Source organism: Odocoileus virginianus, chromosome 1, assembly GCF_023699985.2.
Source record: "Odocoileus virginianus isolate 20LAN1187 ecotype Illinois chromosome 1, Ovbor_1.2, whole genome shotgun sequence".
Classification (NCBI taxonomy): Eukaryota; Metazoa; Chordata; class Mammalia; order Artiodactyla; family Cervidae; genus Odocoileus; species Odocoileus virginianus.
This window is the reverse complement of record NC_069674.1, coordinates 859,670-879,062: the sequence shown is the minus strand read 5'-3', so window position 1 is coordinate 879,062 and position 19,393 is coordinate 859,670. Positions and strand designations below refer to the sequence as shown.

Here is a 19,393-nt window from a genome sequence, read left to right as displayed (position 1 = left end):
CAGGGGGTGCAGGAGAACCCCTCCTCCTTTCCCTACAACCTGCGAGGAGGCAGCTCACCCTCCTGTCTGGCTCAGCCGTGAGGCCGCCGTCCGAGGCTACGCCAGGGCGTCTGTGCCGGGGCCCCACTGAAATGCAGGCAGCTACATCGCTAATCGTATTGCATTTACGACATTCTAGAGAACTAGGAGGCTGCGGTTTGTTTCAGATACACCACGGAAGCCACTCTCATGAAATGCTGGCCTGGGGACAATCATCTAGATGATTTTTCTTCCAAATGTTTGAGTTTTTTTTTCTTGGTAATATCATAATTTTCCCTTAAAAAAAAAAAAAAACATGACTTTATTCACTTGAAAAAATGTGAAGACGTTCAAGAAATCAGAAACTAGATTTTGAAAAATGTCAAAATACCACCAATCTATCAGGAATGTGTGCATCCCCTCTAATCTGTTCATTGCCTTTAAATTTTGTTTTGAGATATTTCCATTTGGCTTAAAAGGCTTTAATTCCGCTATCTGTCATCGCACGTTGAATCAGCAGCGCTGGGGAGACATCCCGTAAATGCTGGCAGATTTCTAGGAATCAAGACTCTGCTCCACTTTCCAGAGTCAGGAATTAGCAGAGACTTTCACATCAAATACATTTCAAGGAAAATCAGAAGCGTCAAAATCAGGCTCAACACTGCACAAGGCAATTAAAATTAGAAAAAGAAACACTAGCTTCTCACACACATCTCCACTTGCCCCTCCTGCACCTGTTTCCACGATCCAGGGCCCACCCACGCGTGCACACGCCCCTCCCTCTATTGGGCCCAGCTACTTGGGCCCTGGGTTCTGGGCCCGAGAACCCATCAGAGCGACCTCAGACAACCGCAGAGGTGACAGCAGCACTGCCTCTGCAGATGAAACAGGACGGGGCCTGGGAGCTGGGCTCAGAGTGCCCCGGGGGCCACGGAAACCTGGGGCCCTGAGGAGACACGGGGGGCTCGGGGAGAACCAGGGGAGGACAGCCACCCGCGGCCACGCTTCAGTCCCTGGGTGGAATACGCCCTGGGATGCGGCCGTTTTCTGCCCCTGCGGAGGGTGAGATCAGGCTTCTGGCCACTTGAGGAGCAGAAAGGAAGCAAGCAACGATGAAACTGCAGGAGCAGCGCAGGGGGACTGGGGTCTGCTCTGCCCTGCACCCCCACCTTCCAGGCGGGAGCCCTGCCGGCTAGTGGGAAGGGCACCCAGAAATGAGCAGGGACCCCCCTCCGAGTGTAGGTCGTTATCTCCACAGACAAGCTGCCAGCAACTCAGGCTCCCCTTGTGGGGTCCCCCAGGCCGCAGACAGCGCGTCACCAATTTCTGCTGTGAGCAGTTCTGAGGCAGGGCCAGGCGTGTGTGTGGGGAGAGCTTTAGGGTCCTTGCTTCACCCAGGCTCGGAGACCCCTTGCTAGTTTCCAAGGACAGAAAATCAGGGCTGGAGTCTGTGCGCACCTGGAGTGTGGAGAACGGGCCAGGCGGGGTCATCATCACTGGACGACGTAGAGGCTGTGGCCTCAGGAAGACCCCCGGGGACACACAGACCCCATACGAAGACCCTTCAGCGAAGCTGGCTTCAGAAGGAGGCCAGGCAGCCAGGCCAGGAGGACCAGAGGCCACTCTCAGGACAGTGACCACTGCCGCTGACCACTGAGCTCCTGGGGCTATGGACGGGTACCGTCCAGGGGACGCTGGGGGCCGGGCCAGGCTGGGTGTCAGGAGTGAGCAGGTGCTGACCTGCTGGTGCGAGGGGTCCAGGCGCCTTTGCACATTTGCGGGTGGTTTCGGGAAGGAGGAGGCAGCGAGTGGCAGGGAGGCGAGAGGGCCAGTGTGCTGGGAGACTGGTGTCCAGGGAGCTTTCATTGTACGAGCTGGACACGCCGGTGCACGTCTTGTGCCAACAGGAGGAGACAGGGAGCAATGACCATGGGGGGGAGCGCGAGGGCAGGACGGGGCATGGGGTCCCGGTGCTCACGGGCGACGGGGGCCAGGGGGCAGGGCGGGTCTCCGAGCTGTAACACGGGCGTCAGATCACAGACAGGTGGCCCTGCGTGCAAGCTGGGTGTGTGCCTGGCCAGACCAGGAGCAGGGGGCGGCGGTCAGCGCCCTCCTCCGAGACCTGTCCCTGCGACCTCTAGTCAGTAGTCTGCAAAGTCGCAACACCCCCACCCCCGGCTCCCCGCTGCTGGGAAACACAGCGGCCCCGGCTCCGCACCCCCACCTGGACCCTGCTTCCCCTGCCCCTTCCAGGGCAGTCTGCCACCTCCAAGGAACACGCTCCGCCCACCGCACAGGACGGAGGGGCCCAGCGCCTGAGCGCCCTCTGACAGCCGACGCCCAGGGCCCTCGCCCGAGTCGGTCTGGGTCCGCTCCACCACTGGGCACCAGGCACGTCCTGCAGGAAGGACACCCTGCAGAAGCTGGGAGCCGCGGATCAGAACCTTCCATCTGGGCTCGGATCCTCCGAACCCTCTGCCTTCCTGCCAGTGGTCACTGCACCCCCGAGGGTTACGGGTGGTGTGGGGGTCAAGAGACCCCCGGCATCCCCTCCCCGTCACCGATCGCCAAGGTTGGGGACGCAGGGACTTCGAGGCAGGCCCCCCGTCTGTGGAGCACAGAGCCTGCCTCTGTGCCGAAGCAGCCGCTAAATACGTTCTTATTTCAAGAGCCAGGGCTCCGATGGGCCTTGGAGTGGCCACGTGGAGGCATCTTGCCCTGAGCCAGGAGCGCGTAAATAAGCGCCCTTAACGGTTAATTACTGTCGCTGCGGGCGTGAAATCAGGGATTTCAGATGCGCGCGCACAGACTGGCTCCGGGCCCGCTGACTCACGAGCGGGGGCAGCCACCCCAGGGCGGTGCATCCGCGGCGCAGAGCGCACGTTTCATTAACTGCAGGCGACCCGTCCGGCCGGCGCCACGGCCGCGGGGCTTGATGATGGAGGGCTCAGTCGAGTGCCTGCTTCTGAGGCCCGCGCGGCGACGGCGGGCGTTACGGCGACCCGCAGGCCCCCTGCTCTCTCCGCCCCGCCCCACGGGGCCTCTAACTAGGGAGCCGGAAGGGCCCCTCCCACGGGAAGAGAACACCTTTCCCGCTGCAGACCTCACACCTGAGTCCCTCGAGGAAGGGAGGTCGCGCTCCCAGAGGCTCTGGTGTTTTCTCAGCGAGACATCGAGCACAGTTTCGAAGGCAACCAAACAGCGTCACACGAGCCGGGCACCACGCGCAAGCACCCGCCCCCACCAGAGTGCCAGCCCGCCGGCCCGCCGGCCTCCGCCGCGCCCCGCACAGCGGGCTGACCCCGCCCGAGCCTGCCAGGCGCCGGGCCACGCAGTCACTCACCGTGCCGACTCCGGCCTGAAGAACTCGCAGCCCAGACATGGTCTGCAGTTTGTCTTTGTTGTCAGCTGCGGGAGAGATGGAGAGGTGAGAGGTCAGCGAGGAGAGGAGAGCGCTCTCCAGACACCTGAGCACCACCCCCCGCCGCCCAACCCCATGGTCACTGCCGCCCAGGTGAGCTGGGGACGAGCCTGGGGTGGAGACCGGGCCGGGGGTTCCCCACTGAGGGCAGGCTGTGGGTCCCTCCCATAAAATGTCGTGGTAGGAAATTCACAGCATCCTTATGGAGCCTGGACGAGACGGGAGGCAGGCCTGCCGCCCGGAGTCTTGGTTTGAACGACAGGCTGGTTGCAGGTGTGTAATGACTGGGAAGTAGGTTCTGGTCACGAGGCTTGTGTTCACAGACAGACTCACCAGCCGGGGGGCCTGGCTCTGCCTTCCTCACCCGCTCCGGGAGCTGTCCACCCCCTCTGGTTCCTGCCCCTGGCAGAACCTCCTCTAAGGAGCCACCTCCAGCACTGCCCTCGTCCTAGTTTGCTGCTGACTTAGAGTGAGCAAGACGCAGAGAATGAATTACCCTCCGTATCAGACCAAGTGGAGTGGGCCCTGGAAACAATTAGCCGCCGGAGACGAAGCCCAGTTAATCCCGCGGCAGGCGCGCGGTCCCCACCTCCTGGAGAGGAAGTGTGTCACAAGGCAATTGACCTTGGCTTACGATTCTGCGGGAATATTCTTTCGGATAAAGCCCATGTCATTTTGGAAATGAAAACCAGAAGAAATAGAATTTTATTGCAAGCCCTAAGAAGGAAGAGTGCATTGCAATTGTGATTAATGCAGAATGAGATAGCAAGAAAACAGCAATTACTTTCAGTCTTATTGTGAAACACATCTTAGGTGATGGAATTCTGTCTTTCGGAGGGATACACACAGCGCCTGCCACAGCCACCTCCCCAGCCTCCGGGGCCCTCCCCTTGTCTGGCAGAAAGTTTTCCTTTGAACAAATGAATGTTATTTCTTACATTTAGGTAATTATGGGAGCACTGGGGGAGGCAGATGCAAACCCGGGGGTTACTGCACCAGCACTTTAAGAGGCTCTAAGCTGGGGAGAGGGCGGCAGGGCAGGGAGGGGGCAGCGGCTCAAAGGTAAGCCGTGAATGGAGGATATTCTTTAAGAGATAGGGTATAAAGCAATTGATTTTAATGTTCTCCTGCGAACAAAGGAGGCATTTTATTGAATGACAGGCTACTTTGGGGGGATAATAGTGAGTCTTCAATAGGCTGAGGACACAAAGCACTAAAGATGGAATTAAATGTGCGCCACTGTCGCCGCAGAGAAGGGACAGGCATTCCAGGCACAGGGCGAAAAGCCAGTCGGGCAGGAAGGCTGCAAGTACCCAGCCAGGGGTCCGCACACCTGCCAGGAAGGGCTAGGCGGAGACACCTGAGGCTCAGCTGCCAGGGATCACTTGCCATCCTCAAGTGTGCCCACGGAGGGCTCCCCCAGCTGACTGCCTCTCCGGGGTCCAGCCAGGGAGCCTGGGGACTCAGCCTCATGCTGACAAGGGGCTGCTTCTGCTAAAGGATTTTCACTGGGAACTGACACAGCACTCAAGGGGGCTGTCCCTGAAAAACCAAACAGGTGTGACAGACAAAATGCTGGGGCTGGTGCGTCCTGCAGGCCATCGGAGCATCCAGGGTCTGCTGGGAGGGGCTGGACATGGCCTGGTCCCACCAGCATCAGCCAGAGGGATCCCTGTCTCCCCAGACATTCCATTACCACCCACAGAAGCCCCAGGCGCATCCCCTACTCTGCAGGGCTGATGGGTCAGCAGGGCAGGGGGCTGGTCCCTGCCTCCCGGGTCAGGATGCACGTCTGCCCCTGTTCTCTTCCGATTTGCAGAGTCTGCTCCATCCTTTGATCCTACTGTGGTCCTCAGATGCTGCAGGGTGTTAACACCCCTCCGTAAGTGGGCCTTGTCCAAATAACCGCACGCGCGCACGTGCACACACACACACACGCGCACACACTCATGTGCACACAGGACCAGGGCATATCCTGGAGTGGCACCCTGCGGGGAGGACCAGCCACCTTTGCTCAGCTTCACATTAATCCACAGACTCTGTTCTGTGGCCGCCGTGGCTCAGCAAGTGCTGAGTCTGCCCCAAACACCCCACACTGTCCACTTTTGTCATGTTGTCCAAGAACAGCACGAGCCGCCAGTGTCCCCCTGAGGCTGCCCGCCCACCCAGACAGGCTTTTTCTCGATGGACATGTGGCGCCTTTGCCGGGATGCTCACGGGGGCCTCCGGAGGCCACGGACACCTTCTCCTAACAACTTGAGTTAGAGTCACAAAGCATGCTGCCTTGCGTTTGACTCTGGGTCCACCTCCTGTCCACCTTCATCCTCAGTCAGAGAGCAACAGCGCCCCGAGGCGCTGCCTGGAGCGGGGGTCCTCCAAGAGCCCCCCAGGGCCGCTGTCTTCCCACTTTCAGCCGAGAAGCTTCCCAGGAGACAGTCAGTGCGGCTTCCGGCCACACGCGTGTGCCCTCGGCAGCTGGAACGTGTGCGTCTATGGGACCTAAACGCTCCTCTCCAAGTCTCAGGGTCTTCTGTGACCTTCTCAGTCTTGGGCATCAAGTCCTTTTCAACAAAGCCTGTCTCCCTTTAGAAATTTCTCACTGGTGGGGATGGCAGCCGCACATACACTCCGGGATGGTACCTTTCTTCCAGCCCGTGTGAACGGTACAGTTTATATTAAGCTGGGCCCTTTTGTGGTTGTTTATTTACATCCACTTATTTTATCTCACATTGACCTAAAAGGACCAGCAGCCTGCGAATCTTCAGCACACTCTGTAAGTCTCAGCCGTTCCGAATCCTCCCCATGTTGTTCTTAGACAGTCAGCACTGTGTCCATTTGCTCAGAGGCTTCCTGGCCCAGCTGCATGGACTTCGTCTCACGCATCCCTTCTGCCGAGTGGAGGGGATCTCGCGTGTTCATATATCGTGTCCCTCACCCAGACGTGTGCACTGAGCTCCGTCAGGCGTCCAGACCTGGCTCCTGGGCACCGACCCCGGTGTGCGCGCTGCCCAGCACCCCCTGGAGACACAAGGGAGACGAGCTTCACCCTCCACGGGGCGTGGAGCTCATCTCCACTCCCAGGCGTGGCTGAAGCCTTTCGAGGGGACAGAGGGGCCTTGCTGGGCCTGGATGTTCTGCTGGACGTCAGCTCCCAGTTACTTTTATGGCCAAATGTGGACCCTGAGCTGGTGGGCATGCGTGAGCGCCAGCAGGCCAGGACGCAGAGACTCTGAGAGAAGCTGCTTTAATAAAGGCGAGAACAATGCATAAAGCCCATTCTTATCTTCACAGGAGACAAAAAGGGTTTCCAAACACAAAAAGAAGTCCTTTAAAATTAAATTCGCTAGATGAAGGATATGCAAATTACCTGGAGGAGCAGAACCCCACAATGTTCTCAAAACTCTGCAATAGCCTATTTAATTAGTATTTTAATTTATCAGAATAATTCTTCGCACTTGACAATTTATGCAGCATTCCATATAATTAAGCACGTAGCTACAGTGGAATAATTTTGCCTCCTTCTTTATCCTCGTGATTTTAACCTGAAAGGATGTGCAGAAGTCTCTTCTGTGATCTAAATTGCTACAGGGACAACTTAATGGCCGTGCCCATTAGAAAGCGGGAGGGCGGGAGCGGGGCTGGGCGGCGGGCGGACACCGGGGACCTGCCACTTCAGGAAGGCGTGGAGCCGGCTTCTGGCAGAGACAGAGGTGCTGCTGCTGTCCACACCCCTGTGTTCATCTGCCTGAGGAGACATGCGTCCACTCTGCGCCAGCTCCCACCAGCGACCTCTGCAGAAGTGAGCAGCCCAGAGCATCTGAGACACTGACCGGACCCGTTGGTCTGGGACCAGCCTTGCTGAAATCGGCAGGGCCTCTGTCAGCAGCCCAGGGAGGGGCTGGACCTTTCCTCAGAGATGCCGGCTGCTCAGAACTTGCCGGGTGAAGCTAGGCCTGGGAAGGGAAGCGGGTTGGAAGGAAAGTTGATGCCAAAGTTCTGGGAGCCTGGCACCCCCTCCGCTCTGAGCAGGGGGCCCAGGTGAGTAGTGGTCCCCCCCCAGGCCCCAGGGGAGCTGTGAGTCTCCCCTGCCCGAGGCCGCGTGGAGGCCCGGCCCTGGGGGGACCCCCCCTTGGTAGGCAGCGAGACCACCTGCAGACCCCAGGGTGAGGGGCGGGGCCCCGCAGGCCCCAAGCACAGGTGCGGTGGTCTGGCCAAGCCTCAGGCCCGGGGAGGAGCCACGCCCTGCTCATCCTGTCTGCTCATCCTAATCCCACGAGCCTTTGAGCTGGGGAGGGTCTGCATGTCAAGAAGGAGAGCCGGGGGGAGAAGACCCAAATTAACTACCTTGTCCAGCCTGCCTCTCAGCCAGAAAGCACAGGGCTCCTGCCTGGGGGTCTGAGCCCGCTCTCCCGTTTTCCGGCACCATGGTCTGTGGTTCCGCAAGTTCTGCAGGTCCCCGCAGACCACCGGGCAGTCTGCGCGGCTGAGCAGCGTTTTGCAACCAGAAGGACATCTTTCAGCTTCTCTGTTGATCAGTCTGGGTGGAATGTCACACATCATGCCCCTGGCTCATCATACTGGCAACTAGATGAATGTTGAAGCTGAACTGCACACACTTTATTTTTATAAAAATGACTACAATGTGATTACAGTTTCAAAAACAGGATAAACATTTAACTTTATTTAAACACTTTAGATTTAAAGCTTTGTTACTTATTAATTTTATTTTATAACTAATAGTTCATTTTAACTTTTTAAAACGTCTTTGAAGGGATATAATTTTAATTTGCAATTTCACATGTAACATATTTTTCATGAAAATAGCTTCACATTTTACACTTGATCTTAGCCAAAAGGCTGAGAAGAGATAGTTTCACATTTTATACAATGTGTGCAATTCGAGCTGGATTATTTCTGTCGAAACGCACAGATTTTTTTTAAAAATGAGTTTTGCCATTTCTCACTTATTTGGCTGCACCAGGTCTTAGTTGTGACACGGGAACTCTTTAGTTGTGGCACACGAGATCTGGTTCCCCGAGCAGGGATTGAACCCAGGGCCCCTGCACTGGGAGCATGGAGTCTTAGTCGCTGGACCACTTGGGAAGTGCATAGATTTTGTGAAAGTCTTTTTAAAACAATGTTATCAGTGATTTTGCGAAACAAAGGGAAGAAAGTACATTCATAAATAAATATGCTAAAATTTAGGAAGTGTGTGTCTTTAAGTCATCACACAAAGCCATGTATAGTTGAAGCTGTGGCTTTTCCAGTAGCCAAGTACAGATGTGAGAGCTGGACCATAAAGAAGGCTGAGCACCAAAGAACTGATGTTTTCGAACTGTGGTTTGGAGAAGACTCTTGAGAGTCCTTTGGGCAGCAGGAAGATCAAAGCAGTCAACCCTAAATGAAATCAACCCTGAATATTCATTGGAAGGACTGATCCTGAAGCTGAAGCACCAATACTTTGGCCACCTGATGCGAAGAGCTGACTCACTGGAAAAGACCCTGATGCTGGGAAAGGTTGAAGGCAGGAGAAGGGGACAACAGAGGATGAGATGGTTAGAAAGCATAACTTACTCAATGGACATGAGTTTGAGCAAACTCCAGGAGACAGAGGAAGGACAGAGGAATCAAGATTGCTGGGAGAAATGTCAACCTCAGATATGCAGATGACACCACCCTAATGGCAGAAATTGAAGAGGAACTAAAGAGTTTCTTGAGGAGGGTGAAAGAGGAGAGTGGAAAAGCTGGCTTGAAACTCAACATTCAAAAAAGTAAGATCATGGCATATAATCCCATCACCTCATGGCAAATGGAAAGGGAAAAACTGGTTACAGATTTTCTTTTCTTGGGCTCCAAAATTACTGTGGATGGTGACTGCAGTCATGAAGTTAAGACTCCTTGGAAGGAAAGCTATGACAAACCTAGATAGCATATTAAAAAGCAGAGACATCACATTGCCAACAAAGTTCTGTCTAGTCAAAGCTATGGTTTTTCCAGTGGTCATGTATGTATGTGAGATTTGAACCATTAAGAAGGCTGAACACCAAAGAATTGATGCTTTTGAATTGTGGTGCAGAAGACTCTTGACAGTCCCTTGCACTGCAAGGAGATCAAACCAGTCAATCTTAAAGGAAATCAACCCAGAATATTCACTGGAAGGACTGATGCTGATGCGGAAGCTCCAATACTTGGGCCACCTGATATCAAGAACTGACTCATTGGAAAAGACCCTGATGCTGGGGAAGGTTGAAAGCAAATGAAGAAAGGGACGGCAGAGGATGAGATGGTTAGATAGCATCACTGACTCAACGAACATGAATTTGAGCAAACTTCAGGAGATAGTAAAGGACAGAGGAGCCTGGTGTGCTGCAGTCCACAGGGTCACTAAGAGTCAGACATGACTTAGCAACTGAACAAGAACAATCCTATAACCAAAGAAGAAATTAAGTTAGTAGGTAAACATCTTGATTCCAACTTGTGATTCATCCAGACGGGCATTTTGCATGGTGTACTCTGCATATTAAGTTAAATAAGCAGGGTGACAATACACAGCCTTTCTATTTATTCATGTTGGTCATGGTATCTAAATTTTTGAATAAACAGTCACAACACTGTTCACCCTCTTGCTAACCTTTCATACAGTAAAGCATCTGTAGTTACATTCCATTTCTGACTCCCAATATGAAGTTGAATGTTGAAAGTGAAAGTCGCTCAGTCGTGTCTGACTCTTTGTGACCCCATGGACTAAACAGTCCGTGGAAGTCTCCAGGCCAGAATACTGGAGTGGGTAGCCTTTCCCAACCCAGGGATCAAACCCAGGTCTCCCGCATTGCTGACAGATTCTTTACCAGCTGAGCCACCAGGGAAGCCTCCCAATATAGTTTTTGCTTGCTTTCTTTTATCTCGACCATCTACAATGGAGATTTTATCAGTTTTTTTTCTTTTCAAAAAGAAATACTTCTGCTTTTTATAAGTTTTTTTTATATTTTATATCTCCGTTTATATATTTGCTCTGTTTCAGTCATTTCTGCTTCTATCTTTATTATTTCCTTCCTTCCACTTTACTTGGGTTTATTCTGTTGTTCTTTTTTCTAACTTCTTAAATTAAAATTTCAGTTATTTAATTCTTCTTTCTTTTCTAACACAGTTAAAACAATAAACTTCCCTCAGCTTGCAGATTTAAATGCAAACCCCCAGGTATTAAAATATACTTTGGTATTTCTATTATGCATTATTAAGAATTAGAGCTTTAAAATTTGTAAAAATTTGTATTTTGACATATATTATTTCTCTCTCTTTCTTGCTGTATTTATTATTGCTGTTGTTATTTAGTTGCTAAGACATGTCTGACTCTTTGTCACCCCATGGCTCACCAGGCTCCTCTGTCCATGGAATTCTCCAGGCCAGAATACTGGAGTGGGTAGCCTATCCCTTCTCCAGGGGATCTTCCCCACCCAGGGATCGAACCCAGGTCTCCTGCGTTGCAGGCAGATTCTTTACCAACTGAGCCACCAGGGAAGCCTGTTATCAGTGAAGAAAGTGAAAAGTGAAAGTCCCTCAGTCGTATCCGGCTTTTTGCAACCCCATGGACTATACAGTCCATAGAATTCTCCAGGCCAGAATACTGGAGTGGGTAGCCTTTCCCTTCTCCAGAAGACCTTCCCGACCCAGGGATTGAACCCAGGTCTCCCACCTTGCAGGCGGATTCTTTACCAACTGAGCCAAGAAAGAAGCCCGGTGCAGTTCTAGGTGGACAGCAATTTCCCTTCGGCAATATGAAGACATTACACTTTTGTTATACTTTTGTCATGCGGTTTCCTTTCAGGTGCTGAGAAATCAGCCACAAACTGAATTCTCTTTCCTCCCTGCTTTGCTTGCCTTTCTCCTGGCTCCTGATCAGACTTTCTCTTTGTCTCGGATGTCCTGCAGCTTCTCTGTTATGAATCTGCACGTGGAATTGTTTTTCACTCCAATAGACTTCTTGAATCTGAGGACTGGTGTCTTCCATCAGTGATGAGATTCTTTAGCCATTATATCTTCAAACACTGAAGCTTGATCACTTTCTCCTCTCTCTGGAACTCCTGGTAAGTATATAAAAGATTTTCTTCTAAGAATACTTACCTTTTTCTTTTCTTTACATGTTTTCCATTTCTTTCCCTCTCTCTAGGCTGCATTCTGAATAATTCAGTCAGTTCTATCTTTTAGTTTACTAATGCCGTCTTCAATTAGATTTAATCTGTCATTAAACTCATCTCCTGTGTTTAAAATTTCTGTAATTGTATTTTTCATTTAAAAAAGTATCTTTGGTCATTGTTAAGACTCTTGATCTTCAGATTGTATTAACTTCCTTTTGTATTCCTCTAAACAGACTAAGATTCATAGGTTCACTAAGAATTCTCCTAGTCAGCGTCTGAGGTTTCATTCTGACTGTGCTTGCAGGCAACCTTTCTCGTGGAGTCTTATTCTCCAGCATGTTCTGAAGTTCCTATTTCTGGGGGCTTTAAATATGGGACTGCTTTGAGGACAGAGGAAAAGCAGTGTTCCTCGAGAGGATTTGCACTTCCTTCTTCCAGGCTTCTGGAAGCCCATCCAGTTGGGGCCCCAGTGTAAACCGAGATGACTGCTTTGGGTTTGGGGCCAGCAGGGGGTGTGCAGGCGGACGGCTGGGCCTGGTCCGTGCCGCCCTCACACCTGGTGATGACACGGGGAACAGGCAGTGTCCACACTTCAGCTCAAACGAAGCAGATGGGGGCACCGTCTTTCCTGTGGTTGAGGTGGTCCCGGCTGCCTGTATAGGTCCTCGCCACCCTTCTGGGTTCGTCCCACCCTGGGTCTTCCTCCTGCCCTCCACAGTCTCCAGGGTCATGAAGGCTAAAGTTCAAGCACATCCTGGCCTGGACACTCCTCTCAAGATGAAGGTCAGCATCGCAGTCCCTCACACCGCAGGTTCCTGCTCTCACTCAGTTTGGGATCTATAAGAATTTCAATACTGTCAGATCGCTGTGTTTGCAGTCGTCCTTGTATACTGATATGTTGGCATTTTTGGTTGCCTTCTGAACGAGGATTAGTCCCAGGACCTGGTTCTCCCGGTGCAACGATGACGCAGAGAAACTCGAACCACCCTCTGGGAGGACGTCACCCCATCACGGACAGCTCCAGGTGAACGGGCTTTGAGCAAAGTGGCGGGACAGAGAGATACGAGGTGTGTCACTGCAGGGAACGAGCAATGCTGGGCCCGCCGGACTCCTCTGTCCAAGGAATTTTCCAGGCAAGAATACCGGAGCAGGTTGCCTTCTCATCCTCCAGGGATCTTCACGACCCAGGTTATGTTATGCTAAGCATAATTACAGGTAAATGTGTATAAGATGGTCGGATTCTTCAACGTCGGGTGTGGCCTGCTGTAGGAACGCCTGTGTGGATTGTGAGGTGGGACGTCAGTAGCCGCTGGGCTCCATGTCATGTACAGAGTCTGGACAAGGTCCTTCCACCCAACCGGCGGGTTCCTGAGTCTCTGCCTTCTACATCTTGGGGAGCAGGCTGAGCCTGAGCAACCCCAGAGCGGCCAGCGCAGAGATAGGCGGAGTCATCCCAGGCTCTCAGTGAGGCCGTGGGCACTCAGCCAGGCCGTCCTGACCCCTGGACGTCACCATCCCAGGCTCTCAGTGAGGCTGCGGGCACGCAGACAAGCTGTCCTGACCCCTGGACATCACCCCCTCCCTTTCTCTCACTAAGGCCGCGGGCACCCAGCCAGGCCGTCCTGACCCCTGGACGTCACCCCTCCCTTTCCCTCAGTGAGGCCGCGGGCACCCAGCCAGGCCGTCCTGACCCCTGGACGTCACCCCTCCCTTTCCCTCAGTGAGGCCGCGGGCACCCAGCCAGGCCATCCTGACCCCTGGATGTCACCCCTCCCTTTCCCTCAGTGAGGCCGCGGGCACCCAGCCAGGTCATCCTGACCCCTGGACGTCACCCCTCCCTTTCCCTCAGTGAGGCCGTGGGCACTCAGCCGGGCCATCCTGACCCCTGGACGTCACCCCCTCCCTTTCCCTCAGTGAGGCCGTGGGCACTCAGCCGGGCCATCCTGACCCCTGGACGTCACCCCCTCCCTTTCCCTCAGTGAGGCCTCGGGCACCCAGCCAGGCCATCCTGACCCCTGGATGTCACCCCCTCCCTTTCCCTCAGTGAGGCCGCGGGCACCCAGCCAGGCCGTCCTGACCCCTGGACGTCACCCCCTCCCTTTCTCTCAGTGAGGCCGCGGGCACTCAGCCAGGCCGTCCTGACCCCTGGACGTCACCATCCCAGGCTCTCAGTGAGTCTGCGGGCACCCAGACAAGCTGTCCTGACCCCTGGATGTCACCCCTCCCTTTCCCTCAGTGAGGCCGCGGGCACCCAGCCGGGCCGTCCTGACCCCTGGACGTCACCCCTCCCTTTCCCTCAGTGAGGCCGCGGGCACCCAGCCGGGCCGTCCTGACCCCTGGACGTCACCCCTCCCTTTCCCTCAGTGAGGCCGCGGGCACCCAGCCGGGCCGTCCTGACCCCTGGACGTCACCCCTCCCTTTCCCTCAGTGAGGCCTCGGGCACCCAGCCAGGCCATCCTGACCCCTGGATGTCACCCCCTCCCTTTCCCTCAGTGAGGCCGCGGGCACCCAGCCAGGCCGTCCTGACCCCTGGACGTCACCCCCTCCCTTTCTCTCAGTGAGGCCGTGGGCACTCAGCTGGGCCGTCCTGACCCCTGGATGTCACCATCCCAGGCTCTCAGTGAGTCTGCGGGCACCCAGACAAGCTGTCCTGACCCCTGGACGTCACCCCTCCCTTTCCCTCAGTGAGGCCGCGGGCACCCAGCCGGGCCGTCCTGACCCCTGGATGTCACCCCTCCCTTTCTCTCAGTGAGGCCGTGGGCACTCAGCCGGGCCGTCCTGACCCCTGGATGTCACCATCCCAGGCTCTCAGTGAGGCCGCGGGCACTCAGCCGGGCCGTCCTGACCCCTGGACGTCACCATCCCAGGCTCTCAGTGAGTCTGCGGGCACCCAGACAAGCTGTCCTGACCCCTGGACGTCACCCCTCCCTTTCCCTCAGTGAGGCCGCGGGCACCCAGCCGGGCCGTCCTGACCCCTGGACGTCACCCCCTCCCTTTCTCTCAGTGAGGCCGCGGGCACCCAGCCGGGCCGTCCTGACCCCTGGATGTCACCCCTCCCTTTCTCTCAGTGAGGCCGTGGGCACTCAGCCGGGCCGTCCTGACCCCTGGATGTCACCATCCCAGGCTCTCAGTGAGGCCGCGGGCACTCAGCCGGGCCGTCCTGACCCCTGGACGTCACCATCCCAGGCTCTCAGTGAGTCTGCGGGCACCCAGACAAGCTGTCCTGACCCCTGGACGTCACCCCTCCCTTTCCCTCAGTGAGGCCGCGGGCACCCAGCCGGGCCGTCCTGACCCCTGGACGTCACCCCCTCCCTTTCTCTCAGTGAGGCCGCGGGCACTCAGCCAGGCCGTCCTGACCCCTGGACGTCACCCCCTCCCTTTCTCTCAGTGAGGCCGCGGGCACTCAGCCGGGCTGTCCTGACCCCTGGACGTCACCGTCCCAGGCTCTCAGTGAGTCTGCGGGCACCCAGACAAGCTGTCCTGACCCCTGGACGTCACCCCCTCCCTTTCCCTCAGTGAGGCCGCGGGCACCCAGCCGGGCCGTCCTGACCCCTGGACGTCACCCCCTCCCTTTCTCTCAGTGAGGCCGCGGGCACTCAGCCGGGCCGTCCTGACCCCTGGACGTCACCCCTCCCTTTCCCTCAGTGAGGCCGCGGGCACTCAGCCAGGCCGTCCTGACCCCTGGACGTCACCCCTCCCTTTCCCTCAGTGAGGCCGCGGGCACCCAGCCAGGCCGTCCTGACCCCTGGACGTCACCCCCTCCCTTTCCCTCAGTGAGGCCGCGGGCACCCAGCCAGGCCATCCTGACCCCTGGACGTCACCCCCTCCCTTTCCCTCAGTGAGGCCGGGGGCACCCAGCCAGGTCATCCTGACACCTGGGCATCTCTAGCCTCAGGACGACTGAGAGCAGGAGGAAGCACGTGCTCCAGCACAGCAAACGGCTCCCGTGCCGTCACCTTTCTTTCACAAATGGACATGCAGACGCTTCCCAAGCAGCTGTTCGAGGGGCATGAATATCACCAGGAGCTGCCCTGTCCTCATGCAGACAGCGGCCATGGCACCCCGCCCACGGGACGCCCCCAGCTCCCGGAGCAGAGTGCCGAGCACCCCTGAGCCTGCTCACTGGGTCCCTGTGTCTCGGAGCTCAGGCTCAAGTCCGCAGTCCAGACCTGCCCTCCTCTGCCTGCCGCCCCGCGGGAAGCAGAGCGCTGAGCACATTCAGTCTCAAGTGCAAAGTGCGCCTCCGAGAGCCGTCCTCCCTTGGAGTCAAGAGGCTGATGTCAGACCCTGCCGTGGGGTCCCATGGAAGGTCCTCCTGGCCTGCCTTCCAGCCCTGACTGTATAAGTAAAAAGGCTCTTATCTGCTGGGTGTCCCATGAGGTCTCCCAGGAGAGGCTGGGCTTCGGTGGACAGAGCTTCATCGCACGGTGACAACAATGACAAGCTGGTAAAAGCTATGTCAGCTTCAATTTCCAACTCATTTTTCAAATTATTTTAATTAGATATTGTTTCAATCTCACTTACATTAATTTAATATCTGATATCAACATTTCAGTTTTCAATTTGTTCAAATGATTTTTTCCAGTCTGCCTGGTTGCCTGGAGTAATTTAAAATACAATGTTTATCTTCAGCAATTTTCCATGCGTGGGTTCTGGCAAACTGCGAGTTCAATAAAAGTGACGAGGGAGGAGGGACCTGGTGTTCAGGAGAGATGGAGGTTTGCCTTCTTACCGTTCATCTCTAGACATTAAAGCAGGTAGCGCAAGGGCTACAAGCTCATAATAATAAGATTTTCCACCAATTTCACTGTGTAATTGGCTTTCCCAAAGCAAATTTCAGTGAAATCTGACAAAGGTGTTTTTATTAAAAGGTATCTAAACAGCCACATTCCCTCATCAACACATCTTTCTGATCGATTCTCAGCCATCAGGCCTTTAACCTGCCCCCACAAGAGCCTTCCCCCCAGAGACACTGTTGGAGCTTTCTTATACTTTTCATTGTATTTTTGTTTGCTGGTGCACAGACACTAGTAAAGACAAGCTTTTGATAAGGTGAACGTGAAGTTAAATCAGGCCTCCACATCATAAAATGTGGGAGTCAGAGGTCCTCAAGTGCCTTCCTAAGAGGAGAGAATTAGCTAAATTCCTGAAGTTGATAATTAGAAATATGCAGATAAAAATGGTTTCTGAAAAGTCTAGAAAACATAAGAGTGACTATCATCTCCAACTCACTTGAGAACAATATGAAACCAATACAATCTACATGGCAGAAGACAATAAAAGAGACGGGAAGGAAGCATAGAAAGTAGAAAGCACAAAACAAAATTTTATATATATATTATATATATATATATCTCATTATGACAATCAATGTAAATAGGTTAAATTATACAAGGACAAATTCTGTCACTCAGGCCTAACTATATGTTATCTACAGAAAACCCATATACAACCCAGCAGTTCAGAAACAGTAAGAAAAATGAGGTAAATATAAACAAATGAAGGAGTGGTCATGGCATTAACATCAAGGTCATGTATAATTTTTTACATGAAATAAATAAGGTAATCTCCTGTTAATGTTCCAATAAGTCCAGAATGAAGGTATAGTATTCATGAACCAGCATGTGCCAAGAAATACAACAAAGTGCTGAAATAATAACAACAGACTCGCCGCTCAGACTCAGAGATGGAAGCTCTGATTGATGGTTCATGAGGCCCTGGGAGCCGAGCCCAGAGCTCTGGTCATGCCGCACTTCCTGGAGGCCGCCCCTGGGGCGGGCGCCATCCGCTGGCCCTGGGCAAAGAGTGGCCAGACTCGAAAGTGGTCTCCCCAGCCCACAGCGGGCACAGAGAGTCTTAGTAACCCAGTGAATGAAGATAGCTCAGGAGCAGTTGGGCAGACTCCCTGAATAAAAACAAGTCATAACTGAGCAGATATTGGGCCTCAGAGAAGGCCTTCATGGTGCCAAAGAGTAAAAATTATACAACTTGCATCCCTAACCATAACCTAATAAAATTAGAAATTAACAACAGCAGGAATAATCTCTCTAATCAGTTGGGCACTGAAAAGTACACTCCTCAATAACTCTTAGGCTAGAGAATAAATCAAAGCTGTGATGACTGGACGCACATAAAACCGTGATGGTGAGATCCCTGCAAATCTGAACTGCGGAGGTGCCGCAGTGGGCGTGGACCACCCGCGCTTTCATTGTCACGTAAGAAATAAAGAGCACAACAAACCAGGCATCTGAATTAAAGAGTCAAAAGTGAAACGACTGAAACTTGAGGCAGAAACAGAAATAAGCAAAAAATTATAGATGAATAAATCACACAAGGGAAACAGCATTGATGAATGAATCCAAGAACTTGATTTTAGGGGGGAAAACACAAAAACTCTCACTAGAAGTCTAATATGGCAGTGTAAGATATCCCTAACCCCAAAATTACTAAAAATTGATCATGAAAATAAAACATAACCACAGATACAGTGGAAATTTGAGAGTTGTAAGCTAATGATATTACTTAGTGTATAAAAAAATCAGAATTTATAAGGAATCGAACTATGAAGAAAGAAAATATAAATTACTAAGCTGGTAAAGTATGAAGAGAGAAACTATGAAGAAACAGAAAAGACTGTCAAAGAAATTCCCTCCAGGATGAGCATGAGGCCCAGACTGAGGAAGCACAGTGGCTCGGGAGCTGAGCAGGACCCTATCTATGGGGTCTTCCAGGACGGATGACGCCCCCCAAGTCCTCCATCCGCCCTGTCTGCAGGAAAACCTTAGTCGAGGAATAAACCTAAGGGAAGAGAGAAACTGCAGAAAGAAAGGAAAACATCAAACAAGACAAAAGACTAGTAGTTCAGCCACTGAGCAAAGCCAAGGACCTTGAGTTCCTCCTCAAGGGCTGTAGACAATATTCTCAGCCGTGTCCTGAGCTATTGTGCAGCTGCTGACATCCCCGCCAGGTGGAAGAAGTTAACGACATGCTGCCCATAAGCACTAGACCTCAGGCGGGATGGAAGCAGAGGTTTGGGAGCGCTGACCCCCGGTTACGTCACAACCAGTCAGAAGGATGCCCACAACCCTCTCCCACACCTTGTTTTTAAGACTCTTTCCCGGAAGCCTTCAGGCCTTTTAAGCACAAGCTGCCCATGCTCCTTGCTGGGCCCTGCAACAGCGCCGCCCTTTCCTTCACCATCGCCCGGGGGCGTAGGTTGGCTTCACTGGGCTGGGTGAGCAGACCCAGGTCCGGGTCAGTAACAGCTCTGGACACCTCGGAGTGAAGGGCCCTGCTCAGCTCCCTTCTGGGCTGCAGCCGGCACGGGAGCCCGCGAGCGAGCGCTCGGGGCTGGAGCCTCTGCCGGCCGAGGGCAGCCTGGGGCCTGGCCCCACGGCCCGTGGGCTGACGGCCCAGCTGACCTCTGCTGGTTTCAGCGTGACCCTGCGCACAGACAGGGCCTGTGCGGACACTCCAGGACTGTCCCTCTCATCTCTGCACGGATAGGTCCCAGCTGCACAGGAGGGGATGACTGACCTAAGACAAAGGGGCCAGGCCAGCTCATGGGTGAGGGCCGGCCCTGGCTGGGGGTGCAGGGGCCCCACACCTCTTACAAAAGTTAATCCAGTGATAGACGAAAATGTAAACTGTAAAACTAAATAACTCCTAGAAGATAACAGAGGAGAAGGCCTAGGTGACCTGGGGCTCAGTGATGACTTTTTAGACACAACAGGAACGGCATAATCTATAAGTGGGACTTTGTTACAATTAGAAACTTCTGCAGGAGACACTGAAGAGAATGGAAAGAAAAGCTAGAAAA

At 53.8% G+C, this 19,393-nt stretch overlaps 1 protein-coding gene across 6 annotated transcripts in view; it reads right to left on the bottom strand.

The window, feature by feature from the left end:
* PTPRN2 (protein tyrosine phosphatase receptor type N2) overlaps positions 1-19,393 on the bottom strand; it is a 606,878-nt gene that overhangs the window by 240,660 nt on the left and 346,825 nt on the right. For all 6 annotated transcript variants that reach the window (XM_070478762.1, XM_070478639.1, XM_070478844.1 and 3 more), the window contains one exon: positions 3,362-3,426. In XM_070478762.1, the coding sequence (XP_070334863.1) occupies positions 3,362-3,426 (65 nt within the window). The remainder of the gene's footprint in view (positions 1-3,361; positions 3,427-19,393) is intronic.